The 15,191-nt window shown below is 41.8% G+C and overlaps 1 protein-coding gene across 1 annotated transcript in view; it reads left to right on the top strand.

The window, feature by feature from the left end:
• Positions 1 to 15,191, top strand: part of COL22A1 (collagen type XXII alpha 1 chain) — a 244,803-nt gene that overhangs the window by 147,780 nt on the left and 81,832 nt on the right. The window contains exons 20-23 of the mRNA XM_063327586.1: positions 733 to 768; positions 3,013 to 3,042; positions 3,943 to 3,996; positions 4,917 to 4,970. Coding sequence (XP_063183656.1) covers positions 733 to 768; positions 3,013 to 3,042; positions 3,943 to 3,996; positions 4,917 to 4,970 — 174 coding nt within the window. The remainder of the gene's footprint in view (positions 1 to 732; positions 769 to 3,012; positions 3,043 to 3,942; positions 3,997 to 4,916; positions 4,971 to 15,191) is intronic.

Raw genomic sequence — 15,191 nt, 5'->3', positions numbered from 1 at the left:
ATAGGGTGTAAAAGGAAGCTATATGACAATTTTTGTATTAATCTGTACCTAAAATAAAGGATATACCTTCTGGATGCTTAGTCTTAAAGCATAATAAATGGTGGACACTGCTGGAGAAAAATGGGCTGGAACAAATGGATAGCCGAGACACAAATAAATCACGTAAAGAGGGTGTAGCATCTCAGTGTCCTGCAAACACTTATAGCTTGATTCTGCTTTAGAAAATGACTTGGGGAAAATGGTATCATTTCTCACTTTTTATCTTTTTGCAAAGTTTTTTTTTCTTATTAACAAACAAAAGCATTTTGGCCCCTTAAATATCCATCCTGCAGGGTCTGTTAGGGATCTGAGCATCAATCAGGTTTATTAGTGTGGTATGTGTACACCAATTATAAGATTTTTGAATCTCAAATTTAATGTTATGGTGCATCCAGTGCATCACTCATTTTAAGTCACTAAATGTCATTAAAATCAATGTAGAACATCACAGTAACACAAAACACAACCAGTTCCTGCATGTATGCGTCTGCAGGGCAGAGAAAAGAGAGTTAATTGGGATTGCATGTTCATATCTATTACTTATGGCATGCTATTGAAAATAAGAATGTACAACAGCAGCTGGAAAACATCCTCAGAGGTTTGCTTTTCTTTTGTGTTATGTTATGTATTGCGCTATGTTGTGTTCTGTGTTATGCTATGGTTTTGGTTTTTTTCTTTCATGTTTCCCTGCAGGGTGAACCAGGACTTCCAGGATTGCCTGGCTCTTCAGTAAGATATTTTTTTTTTAGCTTTCTCAAACATTGTTTCGCAAGTTTCTCATGCATTATTGAATGAGACGAGAAGGTGGAATTTGGGGGTGGGAGGACTTTACTAAATGGGAGATGTTCTTAAATGTTTTTTCAAAAAAAAGAGTAAAGTTTAAGGCAGTGAAGATTTTGGAAGAAGGCAGGTGATGGATTCTAACAAGGAGATGCACTGCCACAATTCTGGGAAATTTTGAAATGTGAAGATCAGGGCTGTTGTTGTTTAACCCCAGCTGGCAACCCAGCCCCACAGGGCCGCTTGCTCAGTCCCTGATGGTGGGAAGGGCGAGAGAATCAGAAGAGTAAAAGTGAGAAAGCTCGTGGGTTGAGATAAAGACAGTTTAATAAGTAAAGGAAAAGCTGTGCACGCAAGCAAAGCAAAACAAGGAATTCTTTCCTTCCCCTCGGCAGGCAGGCGTTCAGCCATCTCCAGGAAAGCAGGGCTCCATCACATGTAATGGTTACTTGGGAAGACGAATGTCATAACTCTGAACGTTCCCCCTTCCTCCTTCTTCCACCAGCTTTATATGCTGAGCATGACAACATACGGTATGGAACATCCCTTTGGGCAGTTGGGGTCAGCTGTCCCGGCTGTGTCCCCTCCCAACTTCTTGTGCACCCCCAGCCTACTTGCTGGCGGGGCGGTGTGAGAAGCTGAAAAGTCCTTGACTTAGTGTAAGCACTGCTCAGCAGCAACTAAAACATCAGTGTGTTGTCAACATTATTCTCATCCTAAATCCAAAACACAGCTCTTTGCCAGCGACTAAGATGAAAATTTACTCTATCCCAGATGAAACCAGGACAAGGACTTGAAGAGGCAATGAAGCCATTGCCTCAGGTGCATCAGAGAGAGCAATACTGTAACAGGACCGTGTGGTTTTCAGGACAGTTGTTGAGTCGATGCCTAGTGGCTTTTGGAAAATAGAGCCTGAGAAAGTTATAAAAGAATTGAGTTGAATTACTGAGTGCCTTTGTCGTTGGCTGGATGTAAGGGTTGGGATGAGAGAAGAAAAAGGCAATTTCTGATAAGGGGGAATGGTCTTTCCTTGGCTTATATCTGAAAAAGTCTTGGTGGAATATGAGGCAGCTGGGACCTGATGTGCTGGAATCAGGAAAGCAGTGATAAAAAAGAGAACAGAGAAAATAAGAGAGGGGGAGGTTATCTTTCTTGTGGCATTGGATTTACATGTCTTTGTGCATCCCTCTCTCTTCATCACTGCCTTCAGTGACCCCAGAGGCACTAGCAGGGACATAAGGATGTCCAGAGATTAGTACTGTCTGTATGAAGAGGTCATCTCCAAGTGAATGGGGAAAGATTAACTGAGAAGTATGCAGAGGAGAGGTCTAGAATTGAGTTCTGCAGGGGCTGGTAACAAAGTAGTTTGGGAGTATCCCTTTAACTTTCAAAAAAAAAAAGGATTAAAACTAGGAAACAGCACTCTTGGACTGTTGGTGGAGAGCATTAAAGGGACAGTGATACCAGCAACACTAGCTGTCACACTGTGCCAAAGAAGGACTGGGTCCTGAAGACAAGAATGAGAAGCTCCCTGGTAATCCTGAGAGAGTCAGCGGGCAATTTCCCTTACCCAAAATGTGGTAGAAATCAAAGCAGGAAGAGAGAGCTCTGAAAAAACCCTGTTTGGGTCCGAGCCTTTTACTGTCCTGCTTCATTGTGAAATTAGTGGTGTGACAGCAGTTGCCAAGAGACTTCGAAAGATAGGTATAAAACCTGAAAATGAGCCTGTTGTTCCAGGAGGTGGGTGGAGAACAGGCTGAGAAGACTGAGAGCTGTCAGTCACAGCCACGGTGGCTTGCATCTAGGAGCCAAACGACGTTCTGAATCATGCACACGCTAAAAGTCAGCCTGCTATTTACATGATGCCTTCTTCATTCAATGCGACTTTGGAAATTAAAATAAGACAAGAGCTGGGGAATCTACTAACTTATTTATAATGACGAGCTAGTGAATTAAACTCTCACTGTTTGTACAGCCACACGAATCACACCGCGGGTAACTGAGTGAGCAAACCTTGTGTCAGCCCGAGCTGTTTAAATAGAAAGTAGGGTTTGAGGAGCTGTAGCAGTTAGTGTGAGTCTTGGGGGAATGCCGAGGAGAAAAAATTACACTGTGGGAGACCATCACACCACTGGCACCTCCTGTGTTGGCTTCCCTCTTTTTCTCCTTTATGACTCCGCATTTTTATTGCAGGTGCCTACTGAAGGCCTAAAAGGAGAGCAGGTAAGTGAGATTCAAGATCTATTCTTCCCTTGCAAGGATGCTTTTATGTAGTTCAATGGCCTGTTAGATTAGATTTTGCTTCAAAATTATGCTTCAAAATTAAGGCGGATAGAAGCATTGTCAGGCCATCAAGAAACAAGTTTTCCTACAGACAGTGGAGAAAATAAATAAGAAACGAAAAAGGGCAATGTCCTTTTCAGGTGTAGTGAATGTAACATAAATGAGAAGTATAAATCAAAGACAGTCAGCTACACAATTCTTTAAGTCCAGGGATGTGTCAATATAAAAGTTAAACTGTATTTGAGTTTTATGTTGAGTTAGTCTTTAAATATGGGCACTCAAATAGGGAAAAGATGCCAGTTGCTTCAGTCTGTTAGTCCCACATATAAGTAAAACATATTTAAATTTTATTTTGTGATGGTGGGTGTGTAATTTGTATTTTAATTTTATTGAATATAACGATATGCATCTTATAAAGGATACTTTAAAGCCCTTCACAGCTGTGCTGGCTCAGGGGAAATGCCTGTGGAAGACGTTTTTGCAAGAATTGCTTTTCTCCACCACTGAACCCCAACCCACAGGGTTTTACTGGAATATGCAGGATAGCCCACTGTCTTTGGTAGAGTTACTGCCTTTGAAAAAACAAGGAGCCAGTTATGGATAAATGCCTGCTGAGCGTGGGTGGATCAGTCTGTGTGCAGTCTAATGAGTGCTGATAATTCAAGTAGCCAAAGGATTAAGGAGAAAACCAGCTGGTCTCTGCACTGGGTCTTTGGGACCTACGAGGAAAGGGGTGGTATAGGTCCTGCACAGATGGCCAACACGAAAAATGTGCCCATATAATTTTTCATACGGAGACTTTAATGCTTTTTTTTTTAAAAAAAAAAAACATTTCTGTAGGGAGAGCCTGGGCCACGAGGACCACAAGGCCAACCTGGACTTCCTGGACCTCCGGTAAGTTGTTTCTCTCACCACTTGAAATTTCCAAAAACTGGAACTCAGGCTGCTGTGAGGCACGCATGCAAAATCTTATGCATTATTCAGGTACTAAGATCTTAAACAGTGCCCCCAGCCTCCTGTTTTCTTCACTGTTGAGAGAAGGTCTCCTGCTGTGGATGGCCGCTCCGAACATATGGAGGTGGCACCCAGGACATGGGCAGTCATTGCACAGCGCCAGACTTTGCCTCAGGGCTGTTGTCATGCGGGACCTGATTGCTTTTCTGTTTCTGGTGTCCTGAAGAGCCGCATGGGCGTTCAGCACCTCTCAGAGAGGCACTCACTGGTAACTTGGCAGCTATCATGTAACGAAGGTCAGAGAACGGTTGCTGTGAAAGAGGTTGACTTTATGCCACAAGGTCCTAACTAAAATATTTTGTGGATAAAAAATAAGAGTTGGGTATGTGTGCTTGTGCTACAACGCAATTTTTGCCACAATTTAGACATGACTTGAACGTAGCTTATTCTAGTTATGTTTTATAACCCAGCTCGGCAGGATATCTCAGTTCGGGCTGTCACTGCTGCCTCATTTGCAAGTACTGTGTATTTCCTTGCTTTTGAATTGTTTGTTGTGTTTCACTGTTGATTGGGTATTGTAAATTTGATGGCATTGTGAAGATGCGTTACTTAGGTAAATCTGGTTTTAATTATGTAATTTAAATATAGTTGTGTGCTCTGTGTTTAATCAGGGCATTGTCACTTTTCTCTATCCTGTTTTCTTATTCTCTTCTGCTCACAGGACAACATAATTATCAGGTAAGAGTTGTCTAGGTAGCCCTGCAGTTACAGTAGCACAAAGCAGCTAGGAAATGGTTATATAGTTCATTTCATTAGCTTTTCTTACTCTGTTAACTTTATAAAACTTTTCACTTTTAAAGGGAGAGGCTGGTCTGGAAGGCAAGCCTGGAGTCCCTGGTTTACCAGGTCAAAGGGTGAGTTGCCGTTTTTATTTAATGTAAGTCTCAAGAGGCTGGGGACAGCTTTGCTCGATAAGGTTTGACCCACTCTACATATACTTTTCTACTTATTTAAGGATCCTGGAGGCCCCGATCCTTTCCTCTATTCCTTTTTTATGGTCCAGCAACTTTCAGTACCTCTTGAGTCTGCAGGTCATATGCAGTGCCCTGTGGGACCCTAGGAAAGTTTCTTTCTTGTCATTTGCTCTCCTGTCTTTGTGTCTGCTCCTTGCTGCCAAGAGGATTATTGGTATGACTCTGAGCATGTTGAGCCACTAGTAACATGGAGAAGCTGAAAATTCAGAGAAATGCTATTGTCCTGGAAGCGAAATAAATGCAAAGACACTTGCAATACTTCTTACTTTCTGTTCTGTTTGTACTCAAACAGAAGCTCCCACAAAATGGGAGCTGGTGTACCATTCTCCACCAGGAGCTTAGATAGTTTCCTCTTGCTAAAAAAAAAATATTGGATTTTCTCTGACTCAGAGTTATGTCTTGAAATATTCAAGTACTGATAAAAAGTAAACCTCACAGTGGGCCTGATTCAGATCACCTGAATGCTCCGAGCCTTCTTTTCCTTGCTTCAGCCCATTCATGTTAAGAACATCCCACTAGATAATTGATAACCTGTTCAACCTTTGTGGAGTGGACACTGTGGACACTTCAGTCTCAGTACTGGTGTTTGATGGGTTACTTTTTTAGGTAGTCACAGAGATCAATAGCTTAATCCATAGAGGAGGTTGTGCGGGTTGCCTGTAATGCTTTGCACTTGGGTCAGCACCAGTGCTGTTAAAGAGTGAATGTGGAAGAGCTGCTTGTGAGCGTGGGAGGTTTATGGGCAAAGGACAATACAGGGAAGAAATATATTCCTTGGTATGCTTTTTTCTATGCACTTTCCATTGAATCGCATGATATTAAATGGAGCTGTAAGCTTGGCTTTTAGGAATCTTCTCCTTCAGAAGATGAGGCATGCAGTCTTGTGTTAATGCCACAGTGGAAAAGGGCATTTACTTGCTTTCTTGTACTTTTCCAGCCTTCAGAAAGTATCAACTTCTCACTTTAGCAAATAACCGTGCTGTGCTTTACTTAGGAGTTGACAAGTTCTGAATTGTCCTCGTTTTAAAGCCTGCTGTGAAACATTGTTTCTTGAATAAGATTAATAGAGTGTATTAGCTAGGGAAAGGACAGTGATCTATCAGGATCTGCAACAGGACAAAAAATGCTCCTGCTAATGATCATTTGATTAGCGATGTAATTTGATCCACACTGTCTTTGAATGTTTCCCTAGACTCTGTTGCGTCTAGCTAGTTAGATTTCTTCTCCTAAGGGTCTTTATTAGTCACCAGGCATCTTAGGTTGATAGATACATTTTTTTTAATTAAAGACCATTATTCAATGACTGAATACCTGAGATGAATCAAAGTCCTGGGTTTGGTGGATCTACATGGAAAACCTACATGTGGGAGAGAGAACAGATTAGCAGATACTACTGATTCACCATTAGTACAGTTCTTGACAAAGCACAAATATAAATCCAGTCATTGATTACCATCTTACATAAATTTGGCTGCAGAAAACACATCTCTAGACAGGCTTAGGAGTTAAAATGCCAAGAGCAGAAGTCTCCTCAAATATTTGTTTGAGTCTAGCTTTAAATGACTGGATGAAGGCACAGCTCAGGCTGCAGTGAACCCTCTTGCGCACACCCAAACAAGAAGGCTCTAGCAGTGCAGCCCGGTGTTGAGGACATGGATGGGATAGCGGTTTAGGGAAGTGATTGTCCCCCTCTACTTGGCACTGGTGAGGCCACACCTCAAGTGCTGTGTTCAGTTTTGGGCCCCTCACTACAAGAAAGACATTGAGGTGCTGGAGTGGGTCCAGGGAAGGGCAATGAAGCTGGTGAGGGGTCTGGAGAACAAGTCTTATAAGGAGCAGCTGAGGCAGCTGGGGTTGTTTAGTCTGGAGAAAAGGAGGCTGAGGGGAGACAAACTCTCTATAGCTCCCTGAAAGGAGGTTTTGTGAGGTGGGATTCGGTCTCTGCTCTCAAGTAACGAGCGATAGGATGAGGGGAAACTGCCTCAAGTTGCTCCAGGGGAGGTTTAGACTGGATATTAGGAAAAAATTTCTTCACTGAAAGGGTTGTCAAGCATTGGAACAGGCTGCCCAGGGAAGTGATGGAATCGCCATCCCTAGAGGTGTTTAAAAGATGTGCAGATGTAGTGCTGAGGGACATGGTTTAGTGGTAACTTTGCAGCGTTAAGTTAACAGTTGAACTTGATCTTAAAGGTCTCTTCTAACCAAAACAATTCTATGATTCTATGAAGCCTTAGTTTCATTTGTAGCTCCAGCCTTGGCTTGTTGTATGACACACATAATATCCCTTCGCCTCTGCGTCCCATGTAAATAGGGGTAGGAGTGTAAGGCTATACAAGCATGTGAGCAAACCAAACAGGCAGAGCAGTGGTGTGAGTGTGGGCCTGTTTATCACTAAGGATTCTCCCCAGCACACATTTGGGTCACCCCAAGTAGTCGTCTCCCATAAATGTCCCTCCATTACGGGGTGACTGTATCTGGCAGGCTGGATAATAAAGGCCATCTTTAGTGAGAGGAGAGTTCAGGTGCATGAACACAAGCTCCTGTGCTCTTTGCAGATGGAGCCCTGGCCCATTGCATTTAGCAGAGATGTAGCCTTCTTCACTGTGGTAAGGACAGAAAAATCAGATAATGCTAGAGGCAGATTTGGGACTTCTTTTCAGTGTCGTTAGCAGACCTGTGCAGAACAGAAGAAAATCATTAACCCTCTACTTGGCTGGTCCCTCTGCTATTTTATAGGAGTGGGGTTTCAAGGTATGATTTATATGTCCTGAAAATTTGATTCCTGAGGTACTTTATTCTGCACTAGTATCTTATAACCTCAGGGACAGATTGCAATGCAAGATTGACTTCAGGACCCTCTCAAGTCTTATGCTGCAAAGGGGCTGATATAAAACAGTAACTGCTTGGTAGTATGATTCAACCTCAGTTTTGCTTTGTGGTCCTCAACTAAGATGTAAATTAAGTCAGCACATGCACAGAGCCCCTATTCTGACAGAGGGATGCAGATATGACCATTTATCGGGAGTTCTTAGAAGCCTGCAGTGCTTTAGTTAGTTGTAATGCAGCTGGCACAAGCTACTAATGGACTAAAGATGTGTTTGGAACCATTTCATAGAGGAATTCATTTCCCATAACACAGTCTACTGGACGTGAAGGATCCTGAGCTGTGCGAGAACAGAGACAGAGTTGGCTAGTGTTAGAAATAAGATGCAGGAGCCACCAACGCAGTGTGAAGATTTCATAGAAGATGACATATTGTGCCAAATACCCTAGTGACAGTTTGGCTGGCAGGAAGAGGGTCATACATTTTGGGAAAATTTCTAGGAAAAGAGGAAGTATGATATTCTTTTAGCCTGAAGTTGCTGTTCCTGTTATTGCCGAAGAAATAAAGCAGTGCATGGGATAGTACAGTTGCCAGTAAAGAAGACATATCCTTCATAGAGTCACCATTTGTGTTATAGTAAAGAAAGTGTCAGTTCAGTTTCTTAATATGGCTAATGCAAGCTTAATCTTTCATTTAAATGCATTCATTATACTTGCATAAAAATTTTTCGATCACCTCTGCTTAGACTGCACATTTCTTGGAGCAGTTGCAAAGTCTTTGTCTTCTGCTAATGTGTGGTACAAGTATCGCTGAATGACCAAGTGGGGTGAAGAAGCCCTGTCTGGTGGCCCAGGGCTTCTTCTGGCCTTGATATTACAGACTGCTTAAGACCATATTACAGATTGCTTAAGACCATTCTTAAGACCAAGAACCAGTGCTCAGTACTGAGGCCAGTTCTTTAATATCTTTATCGATGATCTGGACAACAGGATCGTGTGCACTCTCAGTAAGTTTGCAGATGACTCTAGGTTGGGTGGGTGTGTTGATCTGCTTAAGGGTAGAAAGGCTAATGATTCTATGATTCTATTCTATGTCTCTGTTGCCTTTTGAGGACTTGCCACCAAACCAGCCTTGCTGTCTGCAAGCATTGAGAACTTCAGATATAGCCCAGCCATACCCAGCAGGTCACTTCCAAGCGGTTTAGAACGCCACAGTGTTACTCTCAGACGAACTTTCCAGAAGTTGAGGACAAGAGAGCAGCATATTCACAGCTGTTCTCAAAAGCAGAAAGGTTGCTGGTGACTCGCAGAAAGTGTGCCCAGAGGCTGGGATTTGCTACTGTGCAGGAGGATGGGGTCTGAGGGAGCAGGGGGACAGACTGAAGAAGACATTACAGGACCCTGGTTGGCATTAGAAAAATAAAGGCTTCTGAGATGACTGAAGAATGTGATATTTAGAAAAGAATGAAAGCAGACGTGTTTGGGGGCAGAGAGTGAAGGCGTGTTTTGCTCTAGAAAAAGCGGATGGCATTATAAGAGACCTGATTGCCAAATTTACCATAAACTAAGCTTGCTGTATATGAACCTCTCCCTCCTGCAGCCCATTCCAAGGAGCTCCAATATGGAGTGTGTTTTTTTGATGTAATTACAATAACGCACACTTACAGACATAGTTCTTTAACACGGAAAGCTAATTGTAGGGCTGCTTACATTCTAGGGAGTGTCCCAGTAGTGGAAACAGACTAAGAAGAGCATAAGCTGGGAAGACAGATCAACTTTCGGGCATTTAAAAGCACTCCCCTGTTAGCCTGCTTTATTTGCGGGTTTGAAGTGTTTTATGGGCACAGAAAAAATGCGCACAGTCTCCTTCGTTCACCTGCTGAACTGCTAATCTGAAAATTCACGTCTATCCTTTGATTCTGTCTGGGGGCAGGAGGTAACAATTCCAACCTGAACCAGGCAACTGGGTTATGTTCATTTTATTAGCCAGCTGCTTCCAAGTGCCTGGCACCTGATGTCTACATTTTGACAACGATACTCTCATCTCAAGAGCACACAGTGGGAAGAAAGAAGCTTTGCTGTTCTCATCTGGCCCGTAAGACCTTGAGCAACAGACAATACTGTCTCTCTGATTTTACTAAAACTGCCTGAAAAAGGGGTAGAACGCGGAGAGTCTGGTTTCATTTTAGGGTGGTTTTGTGTTTTTTTCTCTCTCCCTGTCCTCCCCTTTCTTCTGTGAAATTGAAGAGAGCTGAAGTGCTTTGATTCTGCTCTTCAGTTTTTTTGACACTTGAACTACTGAAATATTTGTTGGAAATAAATCCAACTTTTTTTGCTTGATAGACACAAAAGGTGCGGATGTATGACTTGCTCCTGGAAAGCATGCAAATCTTTGGGTAATCCAGCCTAAATACAGTGTTCTTCTGAAGTGTGCTCCAAATAACTTCGATTCCAAGAATTTGCCTCATTGAAACGATGCAAATACATTGAAATGATTGAAATTTCAGAAGGTAACAAAAAAAAAATATCTATTTTTCCCACAGCAGTATTTTCCATGTAGGGATGAGGTAGCAGCTACCTAGGCCCATTTTGAGTTTGATGTACTGCACTGCAGAATAGTTTTCTAAATTTACGTTGTCAAAGTTTTCCCATGCTCAAAGAACAATCAGCGTAAAACCAAAAAAAAAAAAAAAAATACAGAAGTCTCATAGGATACTAAGAACAGTCTTATGGGGAAAAAAAAAAGATTAATAGAATATATCTTTTTAAAATAGTAACCTTTAATGAATGTCCTTCTCCATGATTAAGACTCCAGTGTACATGAGTCAGGCAGATAAGTAATAATAAGTAATAATTCCCTTTTTTACAAGTTACTTCATGCACAAAATAATTCATGCGGAGCACAGAATGAGAGTGAGTTGACTGGAGAAAGAGAGATAACATAGAAAAATATTACTGCAAGACCCTTTTTTTGTGAGCTGATTGCAAAGTAAGTTCAGTGTTGCGGTCTGTCAGGTTGGAGGCAAGAGGAAGGAGTGCACCTCCAGGAGTGAGTTACAAAGGGGCATCTTTAATTCATCTGTCGTGTTTCAGCAGGTTCTCATGTTCATCTGTCCACATCCCCTGAATGTTTATTCCCGGTCAGAGCGGCACAAAAAGCTTAACAGACCTTTCTGGACTCTTTACAACCAGATTACAAGGCTATGAGTCTCAGTAAGTGCTACATATTTGTTTCATAATAGAGCCTAAAGTCTCCTATAAAAACTGGGGACTACTGGGTTCAGGGCACACCCTCCACCCAGAAGAGATGTGTTAAGAGCAGTACTTGCCAATACAGGAAAGGTTTATCCCTGTTAGCTGTCACAGGGGAGATAAATCTATCAGATCTCTGGAGGGATGTTGAGCTCTTTTTTGTGCATTTGATGGCAGGACAGAAATGCATGTATTTGACTTTCTCCTTCTTGACCCGTCTCTCTCCGAAGTGGCTTGTTGCATGTGATGTTCCTGTTCTGGCCCATCATTACTTGAAATGGGCAGTCAACACTGTTTCAACTCTTATTTATCTGTGTATTAGCTCCCCTTGATTTGGACCGCCTTAAACTCACAGGGTCCAAGGGAAAGGGGTGGTTGATTGGTATCTCCAGAGGGAGATACATAAATAATCCAGGAGAGAGAGGAGAATAATTTTGCCCAGCAAATTAGGTAGACTTTTTGGAAAGAGCCAGTCCCAAGGTGCAATCTCTCTCTCAGTCTCCAGAAGTCCTTATAGCCCTTTTTTCCTTTGTCAGAACAGCCCCAATAAGGTGGTCAACACTGATGATGGTATTTGCATCCTCAAGCTAGGGAGATGCTCTCACTTCATAATTTACTGTTATTATCTAATACATACGGAGACTGTAAAAAGCTGGTGCCTTCAGGGAGGTCAAACATTGATTAATGCTGCTGGATTTCTTCTAGTAATGCAGCCCTATAGAGGAAATAGTCGCCATTTATGTAAGCAGTCATATTCGTTCACAGTTAATGATGCCTCCTATGTCCTTTCTACCAAAACCACCTCTGTTCCTGGGGCCAAACCTCAGAGAAAACACACTATGAAAATATATGGCCATTCTGGCTATTAGACAGCAAGATGAGAAACAGTCTAGGGCTATGAAATCTTTCAAAATTTCTCCTCTCGCAGAGTGGAGCCAGCATTTTCTCTGGGTTTCTTGTCTTCTCTATGGTAGAGATCTTTCCGATGGTTGTGTTCATAAGTACTTGTGGGTGCTTGAAATGTTCAGATGACACCGCCTGCCCTGGCAAAGTTCAGCCATGCAGAAATGGAAATGTAAGCAAATTAACAAAAAGAAGGAAAAAGGGATTGATATTGTAAATTAAATCCAGAGTGAAGCTGTAATTGTCAGTCAGGTAAATACATCCATTTCCAATAAAACACACATTTTTAACTGTGTTATTGTTCAAATTCCTAATGAAGGCAAATAATATGTATTTCATATAGTTAAAGGATACACACTCTTACACACTTAGCTTCTTACTATAAGTAACAGAGCATAATTGCTGGTTTTCTCTGTCATATTATTAGGTGATTTGACATTTTGCTGAGTTTTGCTCTCAAAGGTATAATTTTTCCCAGCAAGTATTTCTGTATTTTACAGACAGGTTGTAATGGTATGGAGCAAATCTGTTGTAGTTTGATTTTGACTAACGTCTGAGTGGCTGTCGTGGAGGCTCACAAAGTCAAATTTGAACAGGTGATAAACTCAAAATAAACTTTATTCTAACCAAAGATTGTTTAGAGGAGAACTAACTGGGAATGGCATATCAAAATTGTTTAACAATCCAAGAACAATAGTAAACTACAGGTTCAGAATATACAAGGAATTAATACTACGTGACTGACTCAAGAATTCTTAAGCTTTAGAAATGATGGTTAAAAAATGTACACAATCATTTACCTATAAGATAAGGGTTCTCAACCTGTACAGGAGATGAAGTAGGTGGTGTCCCAGCCCATGGGGTGAGTCCCCAACTGCAGACGTCCTGCTTCCAAGGAGGACAACTCAAACTTTACCCTCCAGCAGGGCTCCATTTATGCCCTAATTGAATGTGTTCTGTGGTCATGCCAGCTCTTACTGGCCGAGAGCTACAACTTCCTCACCTTTCTACCAAAATCTGTTAAGTGCTGACCATGACCATGTGGGCATGACAAGAGCTGTGGTGGGAAGTTTTTTTGGGCTTTTGTCAGGTCTTTGTCAGGGCGGGTGCATCTGCCACAGTGGCCAAAATGTCCCCTTCACAATGGGAAATTACACTCTTGTCCTCTCTGTCAGTATAATTATATGCTGCTTTAAGGGATTTCTGAGTGTTTTGAAAAGCAATGAAGTTTCTCAGCATTATACCCAAGGAAAGGATAGGCTCTTTTCACATCTCTCATTGCTGCCACAGATTAGTGTGCCCAGCCATCAGTATGGAAACAGAACAACTGGTGTACACTTGTCCAGAGGAAAAATAAGTCCTTCCACTGCCTTCCTGGCTTTTGAGATGGGTTGGGGAGAAGGTCGTGCTGCTACAGCTTTCCTCAGGTTTCCCAAGGTGGGACTAAGTTTCTGAAAAGCAGCAGTTCAGCAAGCTGTGAGCAGGTAATGCCCTTAAGCTGTATAGCTGCTTCAGCCACACCATTGTGGACTTCCAAAATAAGGGCTACGTGTACTACTCGTGTCGCTTCACTTGCAATGTCTCATTGGGATTTTGTTGGCCTGAACACTAATGTATGTATCACCAATTGTGGTTTTGTATGGAGTACGCAACAGGGTATGTTCATGCTCTGTAACTTGGGATATCTAATTTAGGGTGACTACTTAGGGAGCCAATTCCGTTACGCTCCTTCAAAGGCTTATCAAAAGTGTTTATATCACCTTCCTGACTCTAATGCAGTCTCTGAATTACAGTTTAAGGACATACACAAACATTGCAAGAGGAGCTGCAAGATGTGTGGTAATTATGCCCAGTGACCAATGAGGTTGTTGGGACATGAAGGAAACAGTGTGGAATCTCAGTGTGGAACCAGCCACCTTAACGCATGGCTGCCATGGTGGCATGCAGTCATACTCATCTCCCATGTCTGGCCCCATACACCACACCCTGTATGCTCTATTCATAAGCTTATTTATTTATTTAAATTAGTATTTTAACAGTGTCCCTTGCACGGTCACCTAGGCAGTTGGCAAAAGGAGCATCTTTAACCAGAAAACATATGTTGAATCATGTGATGACATGAGTCCTTTGGGTTAAAAACAGGCTCTTTTTGGCTTTGACAAGCAAGGAAGTGATAGATTTTGAGAAAGTAGAAGGACTACTCATGGATAGTGCAGGTACTTGAGTATATAATGCAGATTTTTATTGGTATTACAGAAATGGAAAAAAAAATATTTTCCTGGAAATGACTAAAACCAACTTCTGATACCCAAGGACCTCATAATCACCCTTTAATTTTCCTCTTAAGTTCTTCTGTATATGAGAGCTGCTTTTTTTGTTATGAGAAAAATAAGGAAAAGATCAGATTCTGACACACCAGCTAATGAAATTTAGTCAAAACCAGGGAAATGATGATGAAAACTTAGTTTGTTTGTGATGTTTTTAGGTTTTTCACTCATTTAGCTCAGCAGGAATTGTTTCTGGAAATATTTCAATAAAGAAAAATAAAGAGAAAATTATACATCTGACTCATATATCTGTATGACCAATCACATCACCAGTGTCATGAAACTTGCTTAGTTTATTATAATATCCTTCTAAAAAGGAAATAAGTTTGTGTGAGAAGTAGAAATGAGGGAGGAAAAATCACTCTTCTCTCTCTCAGATATTTACATGACTCCTTTTGTACCCTGCTAGCATATTACTAATAACCCCAGAAGTACTAATGATTCATTATGATTAATGATGTAAAAACAAGAGATTGTTTTTACAAGAAAGCTGAGTCACAAAATATGTGACTTGCCCACAGTAACACAGCAAGTCATCTGTTGAGTTCAGAAACAAGCCCAGTCTCTGCCTTAACTCCAGTGCTTCAGGCATCCTTACTACATCCTTCCTTCCTTCCTTCCTTCCTTCCTTCCTTCCTTCCTTCCTTCCTTCCTTCCTTCCTTCCTTCCTTCCTTCCTTCCTTCCTTCCTTCCTTCCTTCCTTCCTTCCTTCCTTCCTTCCTTCCTTCCTTCCTTCCTTCCTTCCTTCCTTCCTTCCTTCCTTTCCTTCCTTCCTTCCTTCCTTCCTTCCTTCCTT

Source organism: Chroicocephalus ridibundus, chromosome 2, assembly GCF_963924245.1.
Source record: "Chroicocephalus ridibundus chromosome 2, bChrRid1.1, whole genome shotgun sequence".
In the NCBI taxonomy this organism is placed as follows: domain Eukaryota; kingdom Metazoa; phylum Chordata; class Aves; order Charadriiformes; family Laridae; genus Chroicocephalus; species Chroicocephalus ridibundus.
This window is presented reverse-complemented; position numbering and strand designations above follow the sequence as displayed.